This window comes from Leptonotus elevatus, chromosome 6 (assembly GCF_054856555.1).
Source record: "Leptonotus elevatus isolate MCC_2025b chromosome 6, RoL_Lele_1.0, whole genome shotgun sequence".
NCBI lineage: Eukaryota > Metazoa > Chordata > Actinopteri > Syngnathiformes > Syngnathidae > Leptonotus > Leptonotus elevatus.
Window position 1 is genome coordinate 17,122,143 of NC_141244.1, and position 27,886 is coordinate 17,150,028.

At 38.8% G+C, this 27,886-nt stretch overlaps 1 protein-coding gene across 2 annotated transcripts; it reads right to left on the reverse strand.

Moving 5' to 3' along the window:
• Nucleotides 1–1,931: 1,931 nt before the first annotated feature.
• Nucleotides 1,932–27,436, reverse strand: epb41l4b (erythrocyte membrane protein band 4.1 like 4B). 2 transcript variants are annotated; one of them, XM_086078800.1, is made up of 23 exons: nucleotides 26,683–27,436; nucleotides 21,899–22,003; nucleotides 21,777–21,819; nucleotides 20,808–20,886; nucleotides 20,528–20,572; nucleotides 18,742–18,794; nucleotides 16,788–16,908; nucleotides 16,410–16,497; nucleotides 16,251–16,339; nucleotides 15,060–15,129; nucleotides 14,797–14,966; nucleotides 13,526–13,635; nucleotides 12,078–12,114; nucleotides 11,126–11,147; nucleotides 10,885–10,991; nucleotides 8,326–8,465; nucleotides 6,599–6,720; nucleotides 6,385–6,504; nucleotides 6,236–6,291; nucleotides 5,875–5,994; nucleotides 4,189–4,309; nucleotides 3,832–3,965; nucleotides 1,932–3,174 (listed from the first exon to the last, which is right to left on the reverse strand). In XM_086078800.1, exons 1-23 carry the CDS (start codon nucleotides 26,935–26,937, stop codon nucleotides 3,111–3,113), a joined length of 2,271 nt encoding a protein of 756 aa, XP_085934926.1. In that variant the 5' UTR covers nucleotides 26,938–27,436; the 3' UTR covers nucleotides 1,932–3,110. The 2 variants fall into 2 exon arrangements, with proteins under 2 accessions (XP_085934926.1, XP_085934927.1); XM_086078801.1 differs by lacking the exon at nucleotides 3,832–3,965.
• Between the last annotated feature and the right edge of the window lie 450 nt (nucleotides 27,437–27,886).

Here is a 27,886-nt window from a genome sequence, read left to right on the forward strand (position 1 = left end):
TTCGTCATCGTTATGATAACAGATCTATTGTCATTATGGTTGAGCAGTAAGTCGGGTACTTTTCCTAATTCTTCTCTCTGATTGGCTGAGAGAAATCACATGTTTCTGTTGCCAGCTGCCTCGTCAGGAGCGGCCCGCGGCACCCGTGGTTAATCAAGTAAAAGGTTAAAGAACCAAAAGTATAAAAAAACAACAGTTGATTGTTTTTCAGGCTGTACTACAATATGAACGAAACGCAAAGTACGCCATGAAACGTCTTCCTCCACAACACACCAATTACGGGGTGACTCATTGCTGGGTATACCTGACAGACAGGTGTTAGGGGCAGCTAAATCAGTTATATTCTTCTTTATAATGGCAGCATTCCCAAACAGGGTGGATACGTTACGCGCGCGCGCACGCGCGCACACACACATACAAGCAATCATGCATGCACGCAGGGCGAGGCTGATCCACATTCCCATGTCAGTGCACACACGCATCACAGATGCTCCTATGCTCTTTTTTAAAATGACGATGACGCGGCTTCTGTTTGTTTTGCCTTGGTGGGCTGACGTGCATGATGCGAGGGGCTACACATTCAAACTGTATAATGATTCATTCACTTTTTTTTATGTGGATGTAAATGAAGAAAGCAGAAGGAGAAGACGTTGTTGTGCGATTCTGTGGCAGCTGTCAGCATAATGACTTGACCACAAAAACAATTAGGATGCTTGAACAACAGGTATATGCCACAATAGGTAAATGTTAAAACGCTGGTGCGTGGGAAACTATAAAAGAACGTGCCAAAAATGACGGCAACCTTCATTTTTCTTCATTTTTAATTTGCTCCATGCAATTCTATTAATTTATTTAGAAATCTATTCATGTTGTAATATTTATTTTGGTGTCACTGCATTGTTTTGTTTTCATCCAATCAGATTTCAACCTCAATGTGTTGTTTCCATGTGATTCTAACCTGCCCAGGGCCTTCAGAATCCGTAGTGCTGGCTAAACGATACTAGCAACGAACTGTTTCTTTAACCAATCAGATTTCACATGGGACAATAACGTCAGCATTGTGCTGTCCTCTGACTGGCTGTTATAAAAACCTTGAACGATCTGCACACATTTATATATTTATTAATCAGCAGCTCTGGTGCGATTGGCCAGCACGCAGCACGCACCATGTGGTTAGCAAGAGAATTACAGAGAATTGTACGAATTCAAGGTTACGTCGCCGCTGTAGTACCTAAACTACGTCGTAAAATGAGGACACATCGAGTACACTACTGCATTCTTATCTGCCGGCGGAGCACATTTGTCTCCTCCTAGTGGACACTTTAAGATAGCATATTGATAATAAAAAAAACGATAGAAAGGAAAGAAAATTTAAGTATATAAATTGACAATTTAGCTCATTTATTATCATACTTCCATCCACCAATTATTGAAACACAAGACTGTTGGTTATGTCACCTTTTAATACCTTTGAGTGTGTAAAAGCAAAAATAAAATGCATCCATTATCTGGACGGCTTCTCTTGCATTATATAAATTGGATGCATTGTTATTGACTTTTCATTTTCTAATAAAAATAATACAAATGATAACAAATTGGTATTAGGATTTTTATTTAAAATCCCTCCCAACAGTATTTGGGACAAATTACAATATTTTTTTGTGTGTGTATTAGAACTTCAGTAACATCTTCTTTTTTTTTTTTTTTTTAGGGATTAAGTTTCTCAAATAAGTAAATACAGTTTTTAACTTCATTATGTCATACAAAACCCTTTTTGTTCTTTAAAGCATTTTCTTTTGTCATATTAGTTTTAAATATTTAAATACATTTGAACCCCCACAAAATGATTGTAAAACATTCCAAGTTATTAATATATACTTTAAAAAATTAAGTTATGCCATCATTTTTTAATAAACAAAACAACAAATAAATTATGTAATACTTTTATGGCAGTATAGAATTTCCCATTAAAATGACTTTCTGAGAGGAAAAATAAACACGAAAGGAAGAACTTTAAGGATCAAGTTTACACTTTTGTTATTTAAAAGAGCATGCAACACAATCAGCACAAAAAGGCTTGCACTTGAATTTCTCATAATCAATCAAGGTATCGGACAATACCCCCCCCCCCATCCCGTTCCCAACACAGTTTGTTAATTAAAAAGCTGGAAAAGTTCTGCTCTGTTCTAGAATGACTGTACCGCAGTCAACAAAGTGAGGTCCATAAGAAAAAGGCATGCTTGGATTAAAGTGAAGAATTCATATTGGGATGAACTATAGAACAGAAATAGAGGTGTAATAGCAGGTGTGTCAATACTTCTGTCCATAGAGTATGCAGTAGACAAAGCTTGAGCTGGATACAAACGTTATGTTCAATCGAACCTGCATCTCATGCCTCAGACACAATTGAAGTGTTATTCTCTGAAATATGCCAAGTACATTCAGATTGTTAAAAAATAGACCCTTTTGTCACGCAAGTCGCTTCGGATTCCATCTAAAAGTTGAAATACAGTCTGTAGTGTCACTTGGATGAGTAGAAAGAGAGCCTAAAGGAACACTTCTTCAGCAAATATAACATAACGGCCTCTGTGCAGAGTACAGTGTATATAAAAAGTCGACACACCCCTGTTGAGATGCCAGGTTTTTGTGACGTGAAAAAACAAGAAGATTAATCATTTTTAAAAGACGAGAAGGAAAGAAGTAGCACAAAAGTGAGATAATGTGGTTGCGTAAGTGTACACACCCTATTTCATTCACATTCAAACTCAAGTTAAATGGGAGTCAGGACACACACTGCACCATGTAAGGAGTAATATTTATATAGAGTATGGTTTTTTTTTCTTCTTCAATTGAGTTGAACAGATTTTAGTCACAATAATAGTGAAAAGAGATTTCATATAATTGATCTTGGTCTCATTTTGTTAAAGCTCAGAAACCTGGCATTTGAATGGGGGTGTGAAGACTTTTTATATGCAATGTACAATAAATATTTTTTTCCCATTCTGAATGCATAATAATGCAAAATAAATAAATAAAATACGCCAATGTTGATTGCAGCCAACGCCATTTGGGGCTTCAGCTTGCGCATTAGGGTGTCAAGCGACACGCTCTCAGAGCTCGGTCATCAAGAGGGCTCTTAGGATCTTCTCTCTGTCCAGCCTCAGTTCCTCTCCACTAAACACACACAAATACAAACACGGGTACTTCAAATTAGATTATTTTCCCACTACTGTATGAAAGGTCAGTTTTAGACATAACATTAGGTACATCTACAATGAATTTCTGCAAAAATTGAGTTCCCTTCACCACATCCCACCAAGCATTTGATATCCCAAATATTCTGCTTAAGATCCATGTACCAGTACTAGTACACTCTTGGTTCTCACAAAATTGTGTGTATTTTCCCCACTACAGTCTTCAACTGCTGTATGACATTTGGTGTGTGCAACCTGGCCACCAGAGGGCAGTATGATACAGCCATGCAGACATAAAGAAGAATATCAAATCTACTGCAAGCTGAAGTTATATTATGATTATTATTATTATTATTACTATCATATCGTTATTATTATTTATTGATTTATTTATATTTGCAGATCATTAAGGCTGTGGGTAAGCCATAACTAGCAATACACGGGTTCTACTCATGTGCCAGTCTTGTTCTAAAAGTGCACTGAATTTTCTTAATAGTAAGGACAAATACTGTCATATTCATACATTGACCTTTAACCTTTTATCAAGAATATTGAATAAATATTAAAAGACTTTCCACACATCTTTGGGTCCAACACAAAGTGTCCCGCAAAGGAAATGACAGGACGAAGGTGTTACCTGTCGTGATGGGCTGCAAGGTAAGGGACCAAGTGAGGGAGGGGACTACAGTAGCACGAAGGAGAGAGGTGGGGAGAAGGCAAAGGGGAGACACAGCACGAACTAGCCACTTCCAGTGTTGGCACATTGTCCACCTGGAATGCACATGGACGCATAGACACACACACACACACACACACACACACACACACACACACACACACACACACACACACACACACACACACACACACACACACACACACACACACACACACACACACACACACACACACACACACACACACAAGGACAATCCTCATACATTCTCCCCCGTGAACTTCTTGTGACGAGTGTTGAATTGCGTGCGTGTGTTACCTGTGGGTAAATGGAGGGCTGGATCTGTTTGTCCAATGAATTAATGGAGCCTGACTTGGCTGCACTCTCACATGAGATGGCTGCCAGGGCTTCTGGAAGGTTGTCTTCATCTTCATGGTTACTAAGGTGCAAGAAAAGGAAAAAATGAAGGATGGAAATAAAGTGTATCACTAGCCTACTATTACTATTAACTGCCCAAGTCATTTTTAACTTAAAAAAAATGTTTTTCTTGTTTTCCCCAAAATAAAAAATACATTTAAGTTAAAAGCACTAATTGGTTGCAGTAAACATTACAATAGGCTAATAGCGAACAATTTTCTCAAAAAAAAGAGACCAAGTCAAGCTGTTTTATGTCATCCAAGTTTTAAAATAAAATAAAGAGAATCACACGTTGTGTATTTAACTAAAACACATAATTTCCAAAAGTCCACTAGCATAACGCTAGCACACAATGCAAAACCTAAGAGACATGCTAACAAACCTAGCATAGATGTGGCAGAAGTTATAACATTCAAGCAACAGACAAACGTTAATGAAATGTAGACAGACACGAAAACAACACTTACAGGGATAAATTCTTCATCCTCTGTATAAAATGACTCATATTACAGAAGCTCTAAGTAGTTGTGACCGACTTTTTCATGTATATGTATACTGTATACTGCATGTATGTGTATAATATACTGCCCCCTGGTGGCCAAAGTACAATGCACTAACTTCAATGTTTTTGCCAAGTGCAATACTGTATGTAGAGTGCCATTTTATTATTTATTAATTTTTACATAAAAACATGTTTTTGAAACGGATTGACAGCATTCAATTCATTTCAACAGCAAAAGATGACTTGAGATGATTCTTCTGAATTATGAGTGTGGTAATGGAACAAATTAACTCATTCACGGCCATTGACGGTTATCGACGTCAAACATGAATTTTAACTATTTCTATTAGTTTGACATTTTTTTCCACTTTTGTTAACAAGAGTATGAAAACCTAGAATTTTTTTATTGTACATTTAGAACAGATATAAAATTTGTGATTAATCGTGAGTTAACTCGTAAAGTCATGCAATTAATTAAGATTTTAATCGCCCAACGCTCCTAATTTTTAATTGTAATTAATCGCATGACTTCAATAGTTAACTCACAATTAATCATACATTTGATTTCTGTTCTAAATGCACAATAACAAATAAAATACTAGGTTTTCATACTTTAGTTAACAAAAGTGGAAAAAAGTTAATCTAATAGAAATAGTTCAAATGAATTTTTGACGTCAATAGCCGTCAATGGCAGTGAATGAGTTAAACTCATAAGTTAAGTCACCAATCTACAGTATACATTTTTTTTTTTTTTATTATTCATGGGTCTGCTTTCCACCATTTTATTTTCCATGTAGATCTCTGCTGCCACGTTGTCAAACCTCCATTTTAAATACAGTAAAAGTTTCTCTAAAATAATAAAAATCTTAGTGGATTAAGGGAAAGTGCTTTGACTAAATGCCTTTTGAGAGCTTATATGTATTCTATCGCGGTGCCTAATGTTTTACATTTCTTGTTGGCCTTTTCATATCTTTTTGTTTGAGTTATGTAACAAATTGTCCATTCAAATATTTCAATTTAAAAACAAAGGAAGGAGCTCAGACGCGATTCAAGTGCACTCCACTGACGTGTATGATTTAACTCACAAGCTGAACTGTCGGACGAGACGTTTCCTGCGGATGGTGCACGGGCTGGATTTTGGTCTTGGCGACATTTTGTCTGCTGGCAAACTGGACGCAGATGATTCTTGAGAGGAGTTCTGATACCTGCCGACAGCATTTTTGTATATAGTGACTAAAACCATCCATCTATTTTCTTTCATTTCATTTCATTTTTCAGGCCTGAGCCAAGATTGAAATAAAATAAAATGACAGCACTTACTTTAAAAAAGAAAAAGAAAAAGAAAAGTAAAGCATATGTGAGCACATTATGAAACTTCCCTTTTATAAGTGGGAACAAGCACAGAGAAAAAAAAGCCCAAGAGAAGAAAGGCTCAATAGAACTTGCCTGTCTTTGAGAGGCACATTGGAGTTCTTCCCTCTCGGACTCACTGAACCATCCTTCTATTTGGCGGGGAGGAAAAAAGATGCAAATATGCAAATAAAAGCATTATGAGGAGAACATTCGCCGGAGATCATGCACAGTATGGAACCCACCCTGAAAGCCGCCTCCATCTGGGCCTTCAGAATGTTACACTTGAGGTGGTCTGGAAGAAGGGCCGGGGAGGAGGCGGCAGAGGGGTGGAGAGATTTTTCCGAGAGCTGCTTCTCTTCTCCCTGCAGATGGAGGAGGAGGAAGAGAGTGAGGCCAGACCGGAAACGTCTCATCTTGTCAGCAGTGGAAGGAAGTCAATGTGAAAACGTTTCTGACCTTCTTGTCCATGTTGATGCAGAGTGAGGGCCACGCAGGACATTCGCAGTCTGACTCCAGGGCCTCGCGGAAAGACGGAGACGTGTCCAACTTGTCTCCGAGACAGGGCGATGCTCGACACACTAGCGGAAATCAAGATATAACGCATTAGGGCAGGGGTTTGCAATCTCTGACGCCAAATGTGGCTCTTTAGTCCCTCTTCTGTGGCTCCCTGTGGATCTCTATAAAAAAAATAAAAAAATAAAATCTTAGAAATTAGTATTTTTTTTTACTTATTTATTTCTTAGATAAATATTCTTTAAATGAATTAATGCTTTAGGTTAAAAAAAAGAATAATTAAATATTTAAAAATGCCAAAACACAAAAAGGTAGATGAAAAAGTTTTAAAACACAAAAAGGTAGAGGAAAAAGCAGAAAATTACCATAACATTGCAAAAAAAACCGTCAGAAAATTGAAATAAAAGAGCTGGCAAACGATATTTTTTTTAAAAATCAGATTAATCACATCTTAGAATTTTGATTAATCACTTAATTAAAAAAGGCTTTTTTTATCAACATTTAATGTTATGAGGGCGTCTTCAACATTTTTTGATCCACTGCACACGCTCATCCTCCTCTTTTCTTATCAGTTAATTAGTTACATAATTTAAAACGGAAAAAAATTACCCCAAATAGTTTGGCACAAACAAATATTCTGAATGTCACACATAAATGCTTTACTTGAATGCATGTGGTTATGTTTATTGCTCAAACACAACCTGTGCTACCTTTCACGTAACCATCCGCTGTCAAAATTAATAGCGTTTAATCAGCGTTAATACGATAACTTTTTTGTGATTAATTAGTTAACGCTTTAACTTTAACTTTAATTGAAAAAAGAAGAAAAAAAAGTAACCATAAAATGTCCAAAAAGAAAGGCAGAAGGTGAGCGTAAAATGTATTTGATATTGCAAATCATAATAATATAATAAAAGGCAGAAAACTGATTTAAAAAAGCACAAAACTATAGAATGTCCCAAAACAAAAGAAAACCCTAAAATTACCATGAAATGTAAAAAAAATTGCAATTGTATGAAAAACAAAGTATGAAAAATTACAAACAAAGACGAATAGTAAAAAATAAATCTCTTTGTATTGGATGCTGCAGGTTTTTCTGTTATGGTGCAGCTCTAATTAGCTCTCGGGCCCTCAGTATACGAGACTAACACTAATACATTGTTTTCTTCATCACCATGTTCAAATGTTTTGAGGCTCCAGACAGATTTTTGGCTTGAAATGGCTCTTGACAGTTGCTGACCCCTGCATTAGGGAGTCTCATGTTTTAAGCTAGAAAATTATAGTTTGGCGAGGTGAAAGAGCGCATTCTTGGTGTACTACGTTTTTTTCAACTATCTTACACAAACCTGGTATTTGAACAGGGGTGTGCAGACTTTTTATACCCACGACAAAGGCTTTGTGTATTAAAAGGCAAAGAGGAAATTTGATAACTAACTGCTGTTGTACCTTGTCATGCATGATTTCATTTACAAGGAACAACCCTACCGATATGACTGTATCATGGAAGTGAAATATCCAATCAAGCGGAAGGCTCGTCTATCAAACAGAAAACACGGCCCTTATATTGACAATATCGGTTATGTAGATGCCTAAAATCCCTTCAAGGAAATCCTGAAGACTGACATAAATGGTGCATGCATAAGCAGTTTCCCCAGAGTGTTTGTACTCACTGATTTTGTTATGCGTGTGGCAGAACGTGTCCTGGCTGTGCGTGTGGCGGCGCTGACGGCGATGGACCTTTCCGGAATATGACGTCTCGTTCTCTTCCACGCTGAGCTGATGGTCGGAGGCGGGTCCGCTGAGAGGGAAGCTGAGGACGACGCGACAAAAAGCAATCCAAAGTTAAAAAGTGACGTTGAATTTTTTTCTCACACATCACATGTGATTTATACATATTATTTTTCTACATTTCCATTTCATTCCTGTAAATACGTTCACATGGCACATTTACAGTACATAACATGAAACATCATTCACATTTATTTTTTATAAGCAATATGGCAAAAACCCATTTATTACTTCATTAAGGCACAATGTGATTCCAGAATAGAGCTCCACCCACTATCACAGCAAAACCACATTACAGTACAGCATATGTAAACAACTGGTAATAATCAATAACTGTCATTCATGATGTCACAGTGCACTATTTAGCATAAAGCAGCAATAAACATGCAGCATCCCGAAAGCAGCATACAGTATCGTGCATGTTTGGACCCTTGGAACCTCTGGAAAATTACAATATTCAAGCACTTTTGTCATTTGATTGCTTCCTGCAATCTCAACAAAGACACACAAAATGAAAATGTAAAACAGAGGCGGGGAAGCGTTTTTTTTTTTTTTTTTTTTTTCCTACCAGTGGACATTTCAGTCCTCTGGAAAAAAAATAAGGCCATTTACAGATATTTTTGAAATATCTTTTATGTGCGGCGTCCAAAAAATAAATACAAGATTTTTTTATTTTTTTTTTTAGGTAGCATTTATGTAAAAATTTGGGAACCACTGGCCTAGCACATTTATTTATTTATTATAATTTCATAGCAGGCCGGAGCAAATGCTCTACTGGGCCATATATGGCCCACGAGCCACAGGTTTCCGCACTCCTGCTATAAGGCAGGTTATTTCTCAAGTCCATAGCAACAAAGATATTATGGGATATAATCGAATCACTCACAAGCAAACTTAGCTATTATTATGACTCATGTTACATTCTAGAGGTGTCTACTGGTCACACGATGTGGAGATGTGATGAATAATGGAGGAGGATGATGATGATGATGATGATGATGATGATGATGATGATGATGATGATGATGAGGGTCTTCTTGCTTTTTTTTCTTTTTTGGGAAGGGGCAGTCTGAGTAAGTCCAAGGTCAAATAGAGGTCAAAGTGTCGTCATGACCTTGTCCTTGTGAACGACACTGATGATGGGTGCGTAGTGTAAGCTGCTGGTTCGCTCCGGGACGATGGGGTGACTGGACGCGGGACTGGTAGAGGAGGAAGGGGCCCCGACAGAAGGTCTGAACACACACAAGCACATGCATACATATGAGATGCATGACATGACGTGAGATGGAAACACAGATACTATGGCATCTAAAAATAGAAACCTGCCCTGCAGGCTAGTTCTCCCAAAGCCACAAACACAATGGTAGGCAAAATATGGCACGCGGGCCACATGTGGTAGACACTGTTCTTGAATGGGGCCCACAATGTATTCACAAATCAGCGTTTCTATTTGTTGCATTAATTTAGGCTTTTTTTTCACCAAAAAAATTTGCTTAGTTAAAAAGCATGTACATTATTTATTTTTTATGTGTTTTTATTAATTAATCATTAAAAAATGGTCTGTTGATTTGCTGTAAATTAGATAATAATAAATTACATAATTTTACATACAGTGTACATATTAACACATTAACATGGTTTTATGATCTTGATTTAATATTGGTTGGTTAAAAAATCATAATTAAAAAATGAGAATACATTTTTGATCACTTAACTAATTTACATACACATTTTAAGCATTTTTCCATCCATTTCATTAAATAATTGGTCGAGTAATTTTTTTTTTAAAATTACATTTACATTTTAATAATAATTTATATATATATATATATATATGTGTACACACACACATTTTGCTTAATGTTAAAATGTATTTAATAATTGGTCATTCGATATAATCCAATTTATTATTAATATTAAAAGATTAAAAAAATTATTGTCAAAATAAAAGGTTTTACATATTTGTATCTCATCTATAAATGACCTGGTCCATATGTCTGTTTTAAAAATCAAACGCAAGCATTAAATAATAATTATAATTATTTATAATTACATTATGAATACTGCAATTGAAAGTAAGAATGATTTTGTATTAAACTATTTTAGATACATTTTAATCGTTTTTTTATTTGCCTCATTGAATGCATTTTAAATATACATATTATTGGTTAATTGACTAATGACAAAAAAAACATATTAATTTCATATTTTTTAATTAATTGTTATTAAATCAATCGTCAACATTTTAATTTAAAAATATATATTCTATATATTCTTTCCTCATTTACAAATGACTAAGCGGTTCGGACAGTGGATACATGGATGGATTAAAAAACTCGAATGCAGCCCTTGAGCAAGTTTTCACACCCCTATACTAAAAAGGGGTGCCGCCCTATTGACGTTACCCCCTTGTCTGACAGATGTCCCCGCCTCCATCCTACCTGTGCGGCGCCGTGTGTCCGGAGGGCTGCAGGTAAACGGAGGGCGTGTAGGTGGGGTGGGACGGGCGCCACGCCTCGTGACCCGCCACGGGGATGTTATGTTGGTACTGGAGAGGATTGTAGAGATGGCGAAAATTAAAATGTAGCACAGACGAAGCCAGACCGGCACATGCTGTGAATGTGTGCGTATACGCGTATTTGCGCGTGCATGTGTGTAAGTAGGTCATCTGAGGTCACTCACTGCATGTTGGCTGGGATCAGGGCTGGCATGAAGGCAGAGAAAGAATGACAACAATCAGCGGTCGTAGATTAACTTGAGTTTCATGCACAGTTAAGACCAATGTGATTCAAATTTAAATTGGCTACGTACTATAAAATGTATTCAGAATATTTGGGAGTGACATAATGAATGCATGGTGTTTATTATGAAGCGGACCTCCTTAAGACACTTTTCGCTGAGGATCCCGACTGCACTATAATCTAAGACTACTGTACATTAAAATGATGCTGATAGATTGGGACTTTTGACAAAATGCAAAAATATAAACAAAATACATATCTATAAAAAAATAAAAAAATAAATCCTTAATATCTCTTAACAACTTCTTAAAGTCTTTTCCCACATTGCTGTCATTTCCTGCTACAGTATTCATCAAATAACTCAAGAAGTGGCCAGGCTATGACGCATTTTGGGTTTCCAATATAACGAACAAAACAAACATGGAAGTACATGTGACTTCCTTCAATTAAACAATTTGAGTGTCTGCCTGGTAATGGGACAAGTCATAATGAGAGGAGAGGGAAAGGTTGTTGTTCTACATTTAAATGCTAACCTCTTACCAGAACAATTATAAAGAGCATAATAATAATTAACTTCACAACTTAAAAATAAACTTACAGTGACATCTAGCAGACACATTTTTTTAAGATCATGAGGCTTAATTATGAGTAGCTCATAGAAAATTGTTTCCATTCATGCCCTGTAGGCAGTTTGAATGACAAATCAGGGACTGACAAAACAGGACATCGTATTCCTTTTCTGAAATCACAGCTCTATATAAATCAATATGATAACATATTGCATGGCCGTGAGCATCTGGGGAGGCACTGCCACAATGCCCTTTAATGCAGTCAGCACTTATATTAAGTGCATGGCCGTATAATTGCATGCATGTTTTTTTTTTTCATGTTACCTGATGCGTGGCGGCTTGGCTGGAGAAATGGCACTGACTAAAAAGGGTGACAACACAAGACACACAATGTTAGCAAAGAACAAGTGAATGCACGGCATGTCGGTGTGTTTTCGCACTAACGTGTCAACAATGTGTTGGCTGGAGCAGGGATTAAAGAAGAATGACAGCAAGCGCTTTTTGAGAGCCGTCGAAAGGTGCCGCTCAAAAGTCTTAAGCGATGGGAATGTGCGACACTTTCTTGAAGCTATCAAGGTAAATGATCGGCTAGCGTGAGACGCGATAAAGGGAAGCGGTCTGTTCAAACCAACCTGCTAAGTGATTAGTTCAAGACGCCTGCACGTAAAACTATTGTCTGGTATTATGGTTATACAAGCACCAGGCATTTTATTACATCCAAAGTTTAATGAGATCCGATGCAAAAGCTGCGTTGAAAATTAAAAACAGTGGAGACAGGACTAAAATATTTGTTGCCTGATAATGGCTAGAATATATATCTTAACTCTCTGTATTTACTGAAATTAACTGAAAATACATTTAATGTTTTCAAAACTAAACTAACCATAGTAGAACCCTATTATTGCAGAAATACGCATATAATTGGCGCCCATTGGAATGCATTTAAAAAAAGAAAAAAAAACAATTATAACCAAGAACATTCTTCAAAAAATGTCGATGAACATTCAATATGCGTTTTCCATGAAATGGGGGGGGGGGGGGGAGTAGGGTACTCCCCACAAAAATGTAAAAACAACGGGAAGAAATCTGCTAATATGCAAATCTGCGGGTAACAAAGCACACGTTTGCAGGGTTCCATTGTATAGCAAAAATCTTGTCAATTAAAATCATACATCAGCTTTCAGGGTTTTACTGTAAGTGTATTTATTTTTTATATTACTCTATGGCCACTCTACTACTGAAAGGTCAAACAGTAGTTTGGGAATTGGAGCTTACTTGATTACACAATACTTATTGTCTATTAACCTTTTTTTCTTTGTAATTATCTTTCGCTCAGATAATTAAAAAGAATATATGGTAGGGTTTACTCGTTGAGTATATATATATATATACATACATATAACATAAAATAATATAATATAAAAATTACAGAAAAACAAAGGATTTTTTTAAACTGAATTTGAAAAATACACAACAAAATAAAAACTGACTATAATGACAAAGTATTATAATGTTGGTGTGAGGCAGTGCAGTTTTACGCCACTGCAACCCTTCAACCACATTAACAGTGTCAATCAAAACTAAGCATTATTACTTTTGTCTCGGAATTATCGGTTCTGATTTAATTGTACAAGCGCACACAACGTTGTGGTTGACGAGTGTATAAGAGCTAACTGTCAACTATGACTCACAGAGGCGTGTGAAAAGCCGACGTGTAGCAGGTTCTTATAAGTTGTATGTACACAATTGTGTGTGTTCCCGTGAAGACTCACCTTTGCCCAGTGATTGCGTGCGGGAGGGGTATCGTTTGCTGGGCCGTCGCTCGAACGTGCTGGCTCTCCTCAGCCGGCTCCCGTGAGTCGCCTGGTATTCTGTTTTGCCGCTGACATTGACAGACACCAGGAATTATGTCTTGTTTTTCTTATTTTCGCTGCCACTGTAGCTACAGCTCAAGTACCAGACATTTGGAATTTAATGAAAATTGTTTGTCATTTAAGGTGATAATGAATCCTCATTAACAATAATCATACTGTACAGTAAGTGACTATGTCAATTACTCTGCCGGGCTCGTTGAATCGACGTTATCAATCAGTTTCAGTCAAGATGTTTCTGCCTTGTTAGAACATGTCTGCTGACTAGGGTGCGCCCTGTGGAGCTGCTCTTAAAAACAACCTTCAAGTGAGAGTATTTGCTTTGATAAAAAGTGAGAAGGAAAACAATACGAAGGACATATCTCTCGTCGCCATAGGAACACCTTCATGTAACCATAGATACGAATAACCATAGACAACGCACACACCACTAGTTTTTTTTTTTTTGTTGCTACTGGCTTACTTTTATTATTTTGTTCTTATGAGAAAAAAAAAATCTAATTTAATCTATTAATATCATTATAAAATCATCAATGGGGAAATTAAACATACCCATTGCTGTGTAATTGTGTTTTACACCACATGGAGAACTAGATGCAAGGAGGCATTCAAAGAGGGGCGCACTACTTGAGCTTGGGGGGCGATCACTTGCTCAAGGGCACCTCGATAGTTGCGTAGTAGTGAACAGAATAGCATCTCTCCAACAACTATTAAAGTGGACTAGTCAAAATACGGTATTTTGGTTAGTATTGCGTTAGTGGAATATGAGTTAAGCAGCCAAATCCAGCCGTTTTTATCAATATCAGAAGGCAGCCATTTTGCCACTTGCTGTCGAGGGAAGACGACATCACAGTTGCTCAGGTAACAACCAATCACAGCTCAGCTTTTGAAAACAGGTGAGCTTCCTGAGATGGATAAAAGCGTCTGGATTTTGCTACACAAGTCATATTCCACAAATGTAATATTAATCAGAATGCCATGTTTAAACGAGTGAGGTCACATATAACATATTATTGTCAAGAAATGTTTAAGTTTGCTATTGTAATTAGAAGAAATGCATTTTTAGGATAATGAAAAATTATACAGGTCTTAATCTGCTTTGATGATGTCAAATACCTTTTCTGTGGTAAATGACATCACATCATGTCGTTTCAGTGAATGATGAGAGCTACCTGTATCTAAAGCGAGAGCCGAGCCGCGTGAAGTCGCTGCGGCCCGGCTTGCCCGTGGTTGGCTGGCGTAACCGGAAGAAGGCGTGGCTCTCTACGGCGCACTTCCACACGTGCTTGCAGCTCTTGGCGCTGGCCAGCTGGAACACAAACGTGTGCTCTTGCTCGCGGCCCTTCGAAGCGGAAAAAATATATATATGTGTAGTCCAGCCAACAATGACTTCATTGTGACGTGTGTGTGCGCATGCTGGCATGAAGACACACACCTGATCATCATCTTCCACCACCACGAGAGTGAGTCGGCTCTTTTTGAAGTCCAGACGTGTGATTTTGGGCCTAGATGTCACATAGATTACAAATGTTATATTTTAGCTTGAGCCATATTTATACCATTAGTAAATGCAATTCAAATAAATGCGTTGTTTGAGCAAGGATGTCCCACAAAATACATTCTCCCTCAAATGATCTCAAATTTGGGCATGTGTAAAAACTAAGGGTGTCAAAAGTGTGTTAATTTTGAGTTAATTTAAAGTTCCTCTAACGCCACAATTTTTTTTTTAAATGTGTGATTAATTACTGCCAATTACTTGGAATTCCAGTCGCAACGCAGCAGACACATCCACGTCAAAATTTAGCAGTAATACATTTCATAATAATGCATATATTTGTGGAGACTGGGGTCAAGTTGTATTTTGCAATTTTAAAAATATGCAGAATTTCACAGGTTATTTCATGTTAAAAGATTAGATAGCTCTTAAGATGAAAAGAAAAAAGCACTGAGCTGTCACCAATGTAATACAAATGCAGTTATGCCATCTAGTGGCAGAAAAATGACCTCAACATAAATCAATATCACACTTGTTTTTTACAGTACAATATTTTTTTTTTCCAACTCAATTTAATGAATTATTATAAAATAACTGTATCAATCAAAATATGCAGCCATATTTCTATTAGTTTCCTACTTTTATGTTAACAAGAGTATGAAAATTCAGATTTTTGGGGGATTTTTTTTCCATTTTATTGTACATTTAGAACAGATATACTATTGAAGTCATGCGATTAATTATGATTACAAATTTTAATCACCTGACACCCCTAGTAAAAACTAACTTTATTGTTTTAATCATTTTTTTAATTCTTAGGTTGACACATCAGCAGATGCGAGGAGCTTTGCTTTATTTAGTCTGGCTGTAGTCCACAACATGACTTTCTTTTTGCTCGTGCAGTAAAACAAGTTTGAAACTTGTATTACTTCATTCAACACCTACGTGACAACTAACTATGCTAAAATTCTGCCTAAAACATGACCTTGACAGTATTTACGACACTAAATATCTTGATATTTAAATTGCAGAAAAAGCAGCAGGGGACACCCCGCATAAATGTTTGACATTTTGCTTATGAATCACAACCACTTTTGTGCGCGCGCAAAAAGATTGTGAAAGACGTCTTACCAAAAGAAGAGCCCAATTTTGTTGGAACCCTCAAACACCAGGATGCCAGTGGGCGTGAGACCCAGCGCGTAGTCACAACCGTCTCTCCCCTGATGACACCACATGCACATTCAGCGCTCAAGAATACACGCCAATGTGCGGTAAATAAACGAGTCGCACCTTAACAAAGTGCATATCTACGCCGTAGAGCTCCAGCCACTTGCATTTGTTGAGGAAGGACATCTCGGCTTGAGACGGGCTCATCCCCCTGAAAACGACAACAAGGAGTTTGACAACTTTGCACTGGTGATTTGTGCCCTGCGCTCCGTTTGTCCTTGCGCGGCCCAGTGGGTTCAGTGAAAGCACAGCATATGTAATCTAATCCGAGATGGGAACGATCAGACCGCCGCTGGGTTAAATACTGCCCGGAATCAATCAAGACCCTCCGAGGATTAATCCCCCTTAATCCTTCACGCAGGCTAGCGAGAGGGCGCCCCGGCTATCTGAATGGCAGAGGAGGAGACGGCGCCGCTGACACCGAAAGGGATTAATTCTCACCTTAGATCTCGCCACCTGCCGAAGATGTCCTCCTCCATGGCCTCGCTCTGCTTGGGGGTGAAGCGGAACTCCGATACCAGCTCGGGAGAGTGATCCAAAGGATCGCAGTCTCCCAGCTCGCCTGGACATACGAAAAAGGAAAAGACTAAGAGAACCAGAGATGCATGACGGGAGAGCAAAGAGACAATGGAGCATTTCTATATAAACCAAAAAACACATAACACTCCAATACATGAGCTTAATCACTATAGATCAATGATTCTTTATATTTTTGAATGGTTTCTGGGTAATTTGGGGTTGATGAGTCTGAAAATGACGAGTGTTTCGTTGAATTGGCTCTAGTTTTTGAGGTATCAATATTATTGACAATTAATTGATTGATAATGAATGTGGTTTGACAGTTTACAAAATGTACTTTGGTCATTATTAGAAGTAGTGCTCGTGCTTTGACGTCACCTGTTTTTACATTTGCGTACTGCTAATACTGCTTAAAGCTGCAACATGGAACTTTTTTCCCCAAATAACTTTACAATAAGCTTTTTATTTGACCATTTATGACTGAAATGCCTTCTAATTAGTAGATTAACACCGTAGCTGTTCGCAATGGGTACTCCTGCAAGCCTCTGGCCAATAGTTTTCAGACTGGATTCGGGTTAGAATTTCCCGCGCCCCCTGTCTGCGGATGTGACGTAATGTGTATGTAAAGAACGGTATGTGCAGAATTGAGGTGGCTCGGGCATCTGGTTCGGAAGCCTCCTCGAGCATGTTCCATCGGCAGAAGGCCCCGGGGACGACCCAGGACATGCTGGTGAGACTATGTCTCTCGGCTGGCCCGGGAACGCGTTGGGATCCTGCTGGAGGAGCTTGTTGAAGTGGCTGGGGAGAGGGAAGTCTGGGCTTCCCTGCTAAAGCTGCTGCCGTCGCGAACCGACCTCGGATAAGCGGTAGAAGATGGATGGATGGATGGATGGATGGATGGATGGATGGATGGATGGATGGTTGGATGGATGGATGGATGGATGGATGGATGGATGGTTGGATGGATGGATGGATGGATGGATGGTTGGATGGATGGATATGGCTCTGCTATGATTGCCGCAGCAAAAATGAAAGAATGCTGTATGGACGTACTGGAAAAGACTGATACAGCCTCATCCAAGTGGTACCATAATATCAGTGTCATATCTTGTATACTATTAGCACTTTTTTTAGACCAAAAATATGGAATCTCAAAAACTAGACCCAATTTGGAAAAAAATAATATCTTTTTCTAATTCAGCGGCATCAAAATACCCTAAAACCGTTGAAACGATTCTTGGCACCAAAATGTGTGTTGACCAGTGTACGGTAATAAAAAAACCAAAAAAAACTATAAATGTTTTAATTTTTAGATAAAGAAAACACATATTGATGTATGTATAGTATTTAAGCAATTAAACATTACCTGCTTACCCTCTTTTGCTCCAATTTCTTTAAGAAATGATTAACACACCAGCAAAAAAAATCTATATTTCATTCCGACCCTTTACAAAGACGAAAATACTTCATTTTGTATCAACTACTTAAAAATTATTCATATCAAGAAATGATTCATTAATTTTAAGACATGTTTACTTTTCGAGTAGTACGTTTGTAGTGTTGTAGCTGTTTGAATGTGTGCATGTTTGATAAAGCTCTTGCATTGGATCTCATTAGCATGTGCAAGTATATTCTGTATAATGTTGTGGCCGAAAAGCATGCGCAGAATAATATTGGAAATTATTTTTTATTTGAAGTATGTAATGCAATCATTGTTTTGGGAGTAAAAAAAATAAAAAATCATATTTCAGGGTATTAATTCAACACCACGTTGTTCCCCACAAATCTTTAACTGGTATCAAAAATGATATCTTCCATTCCTGTCCAAATATTGTTTGAAAGAAATAAAATCATCTTGGAGGTTAAGTCTACTCACTTTGCAAACAATAGGCGGCCAGCTCTACTGAGACATCATATGGACATTTCAATCTGAAGAGAAGGGAAAAAAAAAAGAAAGAAAGGGTAAGACCGATGTGATGAGCTGCTTTCCAGTGGGACTGCTGCACACACATCTGCGCGCGAGTGTGTGTGCGTGTGTGTGTAAAGGAGGACCAACCCTTTTCCCAAAATAATCACCTCTTCAGATCCTGATCTTGAGTGTTATAATAGAGCTGCACTCGGGGGATCTGTGGCCCAGATAGAGCCGGGACAAGATGGGCAGGACGCCTGCCTGTGTGTGTGTGTGTGTGTGTGTGTGTGTGTGTGTGTGTGTGTGTGTGTGTGTGTGTGTGTGTGTGTGCGCTTGAGTGTCTCAAAGAAGACTATGACTAAATCACAGGTTGCAAAGCCCCACGAATATGTAGTACTCAGTAGAAATGACAAAACTGCCAATGCCTTGGGTGGCCTGAACTTGAAAATATTACAGTGGGAAAACCACAATGCATTCAACACGCTAGCAAGAACAAGACATACGAACAACAAATAAAGGAGGAAGAAGGTCTCCTGTATTCACTTCTAACACTTGAGCGTTTAGCTGTCTATCCTCAAATGTTACAATGACAAACATGTTCGACCATTGAGGGACCGGCAGTGGTTTATGCTGACTCGGCATGTTTGGTTACCTGACACATGGTAGTATTTTTGATGGTACAAAACAGTGTGTCAAATTCTGTGTAGTACAAAAGGGCCACGTTATTGTTTATGGTCTCCATGAGATGAAACCGATTTGCCATTCATCATTATTAACTCATTTGCTCATTTTAAATGTTTGAAGTGTCCCAAAGACGTATTTATACTGTTTTTTTTATGCTAGAGCATAAACAAGGCTTTGATGCAGCTTCTCAACTGCACAAAACGATTGAAGCAATGGTAGTTATTACAAAAATGACCAGCAGGTGCCAGCAGAGTATGAGAGATCAGCCAGGGCCATGTTGAAAACAAGCTGATTTACCCACAGTTCTAAGCAGATTTGTAAATAATGATGAAACTTAGCTATATTCTAATGCTAATTGCTGCAAAACGGAAACAGATAGAACAGACTCTAATCTTTCTTTTAGTAGGTATCATGTTTTTATAGCAATAGAACAGTGGTTAACCAGCGCAAAGCATTTCTGATTGAAAAAAGAAAGAACAATACTTAAAACCGAGTGCTGTGCCACCATTGTTTGATTTATTTATTTATTTTTACTTTGGAACTCTCTTTGTATTTATGTGGTCTCTTGAACTATTTGGAAATAAAAAAAATTATATATATTTTTTTTAATTATAAATAAATATTTGTGCACATAAAAATTATCAACATTAAGTGTCCTCCTTTGGGATCCTAGTAAAAAAAAAAAAACAACAACTGAATTTTAAATAAAGTTTTCAAGTGATTGACAGGTGATTCTAGATAGCATATGACAAATTGGGTCAAACCATTTTGGTGAAATGGGGAGATACTGCAATTTTAGGACACTGAAATTGAATACCCTTCTGGATATAAAACTAATTTTGTGAACTTATATTTTTCTGAAATACTAACGTATACTTTCGAAATATATTTTATTATCTCACATACCCCCTGGAGTGCCTTCACGTACGTACCCCCATTTGTGAACCACACCGCAAAATCAGTCAGAACCCAGTTTAAAAAAAACAGCCGGGAGCAAAGAGGATTGCTTCAGTGAAAATGGCTGGGCGTGAATGAGTTAACAATTTACTAGTGCACAGGAAAGACTTACTTGCCGGACAAAATGTCCTGTCGAAGCTGCAGCACAAACAGATACCTGCAGCGAGAGTGACATGCATCAAAATGTAATGTAACATACATTTGTCTTAATTGTTCCCTGATGTGTTAGAGTACACACACTTTGCTCTAGAAAGCCAAGCTATTGGGATTATTATTAATTTTTTTATCCCAATGTTCCCTTGGCAAAAAAAGTAATTAGCCTTGCGTCCCTTCTGGACCTCATCATTATCATCATCATCATCAGGCCCAGGCCAAAAGAGTTTTTATTTTACCTTGTGAATTCCTCACGCAGGTTATTTGGCTCTGAGGAGTAAAATTTCACTCGGAAGAAGAGTCGGAATGCCGGACCATCTAAAAGAAGGAAGGACATAAGGCGTGCTCAACAATTTCATGTCATTTTAATTGTATTACTTTTTCAATAGGAAATCTTGCACACAAGCCTGTCCAAACTGACTTTGGGTGAGAAATAAACATTGTTTAAATAGAAAATGCATGGTAGTAGACAACCACTGAGTATCCCACTAGGCATCCTTACTTTACACATATGTATGCATCTGTACAATACTGTAAACAAATAAGGTTTAAAAAAAAAAAAGGCTAGCACAAATAAAATGAAAAGATGTCTATTTGCCCAAATAGACATCCACTATAATACAAAAGTCAGTTGCTAACCAAAACAGCAGCACCAAAGCCTCACACATGAATTAAACTGGAGAGACAATAATTACTTTCCCCCCATCAGAGGTCAGCGACACAGACAGCAGAAAAATATCCGTTTGTTGAGCATTTACTTCTTTTTACAAAAGCAGCAACTCCATTGCGAAATGAATTACATTTTATAATAAGTCCTTTGTAACTATAACTAATTACTTTTTGAGGGTAACGTGCCCCAACACGGATCATAATGTACCGGTCAAATCGTTTAGTAGCATCCCCCCCGACTCCCGGCGCTCTATGCAGGTGAGTAAATAAGCCCCCTCGTCCAATATTTGTGTCAATTCCAGAGGCTCTTGTATTGGATCTCATTAGAATGCGCAGGCTGCAAACAGGTTGCGTATTGTGTGCATCCTCTCTTTCCCTTGCGAATGTATCACATTCCGTGTTCACACAGGAGAGCAAACAAGGGTACGGGGGCTGCTCATGCTAATCACCCTGTCACCATTTGATAACATGCCACCTGCTCCCTACACGTGCAAGTGCACTTCAGGATTCTTCAACAAAAGAAGGAGAGATGAGCTCACCTCGGATCTGCTTCTTGATTTGCTTGGACATATCCAACCAGTGCTGAAAAAAAAAATAAGCAGCAAGCGAGAATGAATGCAGGCAAAAAGTAAGGTCGTTGACGTGCGTGTCAAGGACTCACCGAGACTTGATCTGTGTCCATGTACTGCAGTCCAAAGTAATCCGCCTCCACCAGATCTATGTGATACATGATTTGGTCAAAAAGGTCCTGGCCTTTGCTTTTGCTCTACAACAGAAGAACAAAAAAGTGAATTGTTTCCTAAAGGGGCTTTGTGAATGTTAAGTAACCTGATCTTTTCTCGGTAAAATGACTCTTTCGCTGTTTTTTTTTGGGCAGGTCATGTGACCCAAAACAGCCCATTACAACATTTTCCACAGCACAAAGTCGTCAGAGTTTATCTATTCCCCTACGCTGTTTACTACCCTCGTTAGGGTCATGGGTTAGCTGGAGCCTATCCTAGCTGACTTTACCCATGACATAGGGTACACTCTGGACCGGCTCAGCTTTAGAAAACAGGTGAGCCGTGAATGGTTGTTACCCTGAGCAACTCATTTTCAGTCGACAGGAAGTGGCAAAATGGCCGCCCCTGAAATGGATAAAAACGGGCGGATTTTGCGGCTTAACTCATATTTCACAAACGCAATATTATTACAGTGTTTTCCCACAGATTTAGAATATACTTGAGTGGGTGAACTCGCGACACATTTATAAAAAAAATTGGTACATTTTTATGACATTTTCTTGAAATCTGCTTTACTTGGGTGGCCCGCCCAAGTATTAACATGTGGTCGGATGAACTATTGTAAAGACAATTTGGAGGTTCACTTCCCCTTTAACTAGCAATCCCACAATGAATGCCGGAGATTCACCATTTTGAAGCGCGGCTCGAACTACACCCTGGACTCCACATCTGCAAGCAGAAGCCGCTAGCCCAGGGTTCAGTAACCTTTACTGTCAAAAGAGCCATTTTAGGCCAAATAAATAACAAAAAATCTGTCTGGAGCCACAAAAGCTTTAAACATTATGATGAACGAAACTGTGTGTTATTAGAGCTGCACCATGACAGAAAATATGCAGCATCCAATACTTTTGAGATTCATTTTGTTCTACCTTTCGTCTTTGGATTTTTTTGTGTGTAATTTTTCAAACTTAGTTTTTCATACATTTTTAGGCTTTTCTGTCTTGCTGTCAATTTTCTGATATTTGTGTTGATTTCATGAACATACTGTATTATGGTGGTTTTCTGCCTCTTTTCTTTCTTTTTGTACATTTTATGGCTATTTTTTGACATTTGTTTCTGCCTTTTTGTTATCAATTTGAATTCTGACATTTTGGGCTTTTTTTGTGGACATTTTATGGTTATTTTAGTGATTTTTTCTTTTGTTTTGGGACATTTTATAGTTTTTTTACTTTAAAAAAATTTAATTTCAGACTTTTTGGCAATTTTGTGTACATAAAATTATAATTTTCATGATTTCTTTTTTTGTTTTTGGACATTTTAAACGTCTTCTTTCCTGCCTTTGTAAAAATACATTTTCTGACTTTTTTGGCAATTTTGTGTACATTATATGGTAATCTTCTGCTTTTCCTCTTCCTTTTTTTATGGTCCCTTTTTAACATGTTTAGGGATTTAACTTTTTCATCTACCTTTCATCTCTCTTTTTCTGACAACTTACAAATTTTGACTATTTTTAAAAAATATTTATCTATTCATTAAAAAAAATTAAAATCATTAATTTAAAGAACATTTAATCTAAAAATATATATTTAAAAATAATAATTTCTACTATTTTTTTTTAGAGCTCCACAGGGAGCCAAAGAAATCGGACTAAAGAGCCACATGTGGCTCCAGAGCCGCCGCTTGCAGACCCCTGTCCGAACCTCACCCCGGTCATCATGGTAATGAAAGCTGGACACACCATTGGCCCAGCAGTACAGCATATGTAGCATGGTGAACCATGGCTTATTTGCACGAGAACCTTCAAAACAATCTAATATAATTTGAAAAATATTTCCTGAAGAAACAAATCAATAACTAGCTCCACATAATAGAAGTCTAGTTAATAATTGATTATTATGCCCATGGCCATCCCTGATATAAATAATGAAAATATTCTCATTGCCTGGAGTGGACTGTTTGTGTTGCATTTAGGTCAAAAGCAGGACACCCTCACGGGAAGACCTTTAGAACTTGTACTAGAAAAATAGCATGAACCACATGAGAACTCTTTGTGTCCCATATTTCATGTAGACCTCATTGTCATTTAAGAAAAACGGAAGTGAACCTCCTCCGCCTACACTGAAGGGTGTGTGTGTGTGTGTGTGTGTGTGTGTGTGTGTGTGTGTGTGTGTGTGTGTGTGTGTGTGTGTGTGTGTGTGTGTGTGTGTGTGTGTGTGTGTGTGTGTGTGTGTGTGAGTGTGTAAAAAAATGACAGCCTTGTACTTTGGATCCTGATAACCAATCCAAACTTCCTGGTGAGTGTGTGAGGAAATCAGACGTATTATAGGATTGGGGGAGATGAGGAAAGGACGGGAAGCAATAAAAACAAAACAAACAAAAAAAACACCTTTGCTCATTCTGCATAGGGAAAGTCATGACCCGGATCCTATTGAAGCAGCAACAGTGGTCGGACATGTGGTAGTCTCAAATGGTGAACGTCTAATAAGATTTTTTTGGGGCTGGGCTCACCTGCGTCGCAGCCTCCAGGGAAGCGCGAGGACATGAGCAAACTTGTTGCAACACATCTGTGACTAAGCCGCCGCTCTGATGAGCCATGTGTCACTTTGCATTATTTGTTGGAACCTACATGTTGTTGTTGTTGTTGCGAGTCCCAGCTGGACACACTCACACGCAAACGCGGGCAAAGCGGCGCGAGGTGACGCACACACGCAACCTTCAAAATGAAACCATCTTACCAAAAGGCACTTACGCACGCATACCCACACACTCGCTCACCCACACACACACACACACACACACTTGTACGTGTGCGACACCAAATCAGATCAGGGAGTCTGGGAATAGAGGAAGGACGGAGAAGGATGGACGGAGGAGGACAGAAAGTGGTGATGAGCAAGAGGGCATGTAAAAAAAGAAAAAGGATTAAGATGGTACAATGGAGGATGAGGGGAATTGTGACGTGAGAGGGAGATGGCGTAAAAGATAAAACAAAAGGATGAGGAAGTTGGTCACGTTCTGGTTGTTCGGGTGAATTTCCCTAAAGTCAAAACAGGGAACCGGCTGAGGCCACGCCTCTCAGTTAGAGTCTAGCTGCTAGCACAATCTGTGGATGTAGTATAGCAAAATCTTGGCTCAGGGATGGACAATTAGTTTTTAGAAGGGGCCATGCGAGAAACTTAAACAGCTGTTGAGGGCCACAGCAACATTCTAACTCAACTGTGTTAGATTAAATATCAATTGAATGTCTTTTTACAAAGCAGTCAATTTGATTGCTTTCGCAAGTTGTCACTATGGTGTATGTTGCAGTAGTTAAGAAATAAAAAATTAAAATAAAAACTGAAGAAGGATTTAAATGACACATACAGTATTAACATTTAATCACTTTCAATCAACATAAAAAAATTTAAAAAACAATCACCTGTTTTCTGAAGCTAAGCTGCGAGTGGTCGTTACCTGAGACCTGAGCAACTGTGATGTCACTCGACAGCAAGTGGCAAAATGGCCGCCTTCTGATACGGATAAAAACAGCTAGATTTTGCTGCTTAATTCATATTCCACTAACGCAATATTAACCAAAATACCGTATTTAGACTAGTGGGCATGCATAGAACATATTATTGTCAATATTTTTTTTGGGGGGGGGGGGGTGACTTCCCTTTTAAACACAGTGCAGCTCTGCTTCTGGCAAGCGATGCGCTTTTGGAAAAACGCCAAGCTCATTGACTCATTTAAACAGAATCATCATCATCATCATGAATATCTACGGCAGCGTATTAGGGTCACCAAGCAAAAAAAAGAAAGAAAGAAAAAAGGTCAAGACAAGATTAAATCTAGTCGTGACGACTTTCAAAGTCATCAAGATGAGATTGACGTCGTCAAGAAAATATTTAAATCATCATGACGAGATTTAAAATTGAGCTAAAGCAAGACCAAATGTAAACAAGCCGTTCTTACTCATCTGCATCCTTAAAAACAGAAGACACATATTTAAATGTCCTTACAACCATAGATTTAAAAAAAATGTTTTAGGGGCACAGCCCCTTGAGGGCAACCATAACTACATTTTGACCCGCAATGAAAATAAGTATGGCACTACTAACACAATCTTGGTTATATAGCATTGAAGAATCTGTAGCTACAATCTGTGGTTATAGTCTGGTGCAACCATGCAATCAATCTGCAAGAGTAGGTCAAATATGAAGCCAGTGCTTGTTTAGGCCCGTTTAAACCTGTTAGGCGACTGCCAGCATCATTGATTCATGTCAACACAACAGTGGCATATAGTTATCTTACTTTTGTTTTTTTGCCAGTTTTCAAGCCGTTGAAGTCAGACTGATAAAAACGCTTTTGCAAACAATAATCCAATAATTACTATCACCAAAGTGATGGTACTGTAAGAGGTAAAGCAGGTTTAGGGTAACATATTTGGCCAAAACCAAATTCCTATTAAACAAATGTGATCCAAGTAGATTGACTGTGTATACACAGGTTAATTAGACCTTCAACCAACTACTGTAGTACAAGAGCATTTCATTGGCATGACATGAACAAGGATAAATTACTTGGAGTAAATAAATATCAATTTTCAAACCAATTAAAGGAAACTATCTCTCTATCTATCGAAAAAAAGTAAGCTAATTTAAAAGTTAACACTACGAGTGGAAATACAGAAAACAATTCTTATCAGTGGGACCCCCCCAAGCGCTCCACCGGAACCACTCACGGGCAAATCCACGATGACATCCGAGCCGTCCAGCAGCAGAACCCGGCAGCTGATGGCGGTCCTCGCGGTCCCGGCAGCCGGGATGTGGACAACCGCTCCCCCGGTGACCACGGCGGGCGCGTGGACGACTTGCTGCTGGTGAGCCATGAGCAGTGGGTTCCCTCCTCCGGCCGTACCGTCCCGCTCGTCCCTATCTCTCGCCTGGAAGCGGCTTCTCGAGCGGCGGCTGAACGTCCGGCGCAAAAAGCCCATCATTCTCCCTTCCGTGATAGGACGGAGTCCCACGACGGGAGTGAGGGAGGGAGTCCCGTCTGCTCGGCGTCCTCTCCCCGGGCCGAGGAGTCACTCGGTCGACAGGCGCAGGAGGAGACTCGGCGGCTCAGGCTGGACGCGGGGACTAGACACACATACTAATGGAGAAAGCCAACCAGTTGATTTCCTCTCCGCGGGGGCCGCCCTCCTTCTCCTCCCCTTCCTCCCGCCTTGCCCCGTTCTCTCCCGGGTGCACCTGCCGCCTGCTTCCTTGCCGTTTGCCCACAAACACACCGGGGGCAAAAAAAATCCCGCCGTGACTCTCTGCAGTGGGAACCCCTTAGTCACACGCTCCGGGGAGGGGGGAGGAAAGTCTCGCGCATCTGGACTGGTATGAGAGCACCCACCGCCGGTCGACGAGCTTCAAAAGCACCGCATGCAGAGAACCGCAAACTCGGCTCGCACGCTGGTAAAAGTCAAACCAGCGAAACTGGACAAACAGCCTCGTGTGCGCATGCGTAGAATCACTTAAAACTTCTGCGACCTGTGCGTGTGTATGTGTGTGTATGTGTGAGCGCGCAGGGGGAATAGCGCCATCTGGCGGACACCTGCACGCTTTAGAGAAGGTCGATGCGAGGTGACAAGGTGTCACAAGAATTCCCTAAAAAACATTTTATGCTCCCTACTTAATAACTCATTTCTATTTATTTTATTTTTTTTACTGGTTATTCAAATAGAAAAGGCAAAATGTGATGATGGTATAATAATAATAATACAAAAAAAAATACTTGTGGAATATTGGTGCCAACAACGTATTATGATGACATGCGTTGAGGAGATTCATTTAACTACTTTGGCACCCTAATATTTCTATTAGTACCACAATAATTATGTTGAGGTGAGTTAATGTCAATTTTGATAGCTTAATACACTCATCAGCCAATCAAAATGG

Bases quoted from the DNA above. Each gene is read 5' to 3' on its own strand.
- epb41l4b (XM_086078800.1), bottom strand. From the start codon at position 26,937: ATGATGGGCTTTTTGCGCCGGACGTTCAGCCGCCGCTCGAGAAGCCGC. The intron at 20,887-21,776 runs GTGAGCTCATCT...TCCTTCTTTTAG, and splicing joins AATCAAGAAGCAGATCCGAG to ATGGTCCGGCATTCCGACTC. The intron at 18,795-20,527 runs GTAAGTCTTTCC...CCTTCTCTTCAG, and splicing joins CAGGACATTTTGTCCGGCAA to ATTGAAATGTCCATATGATG.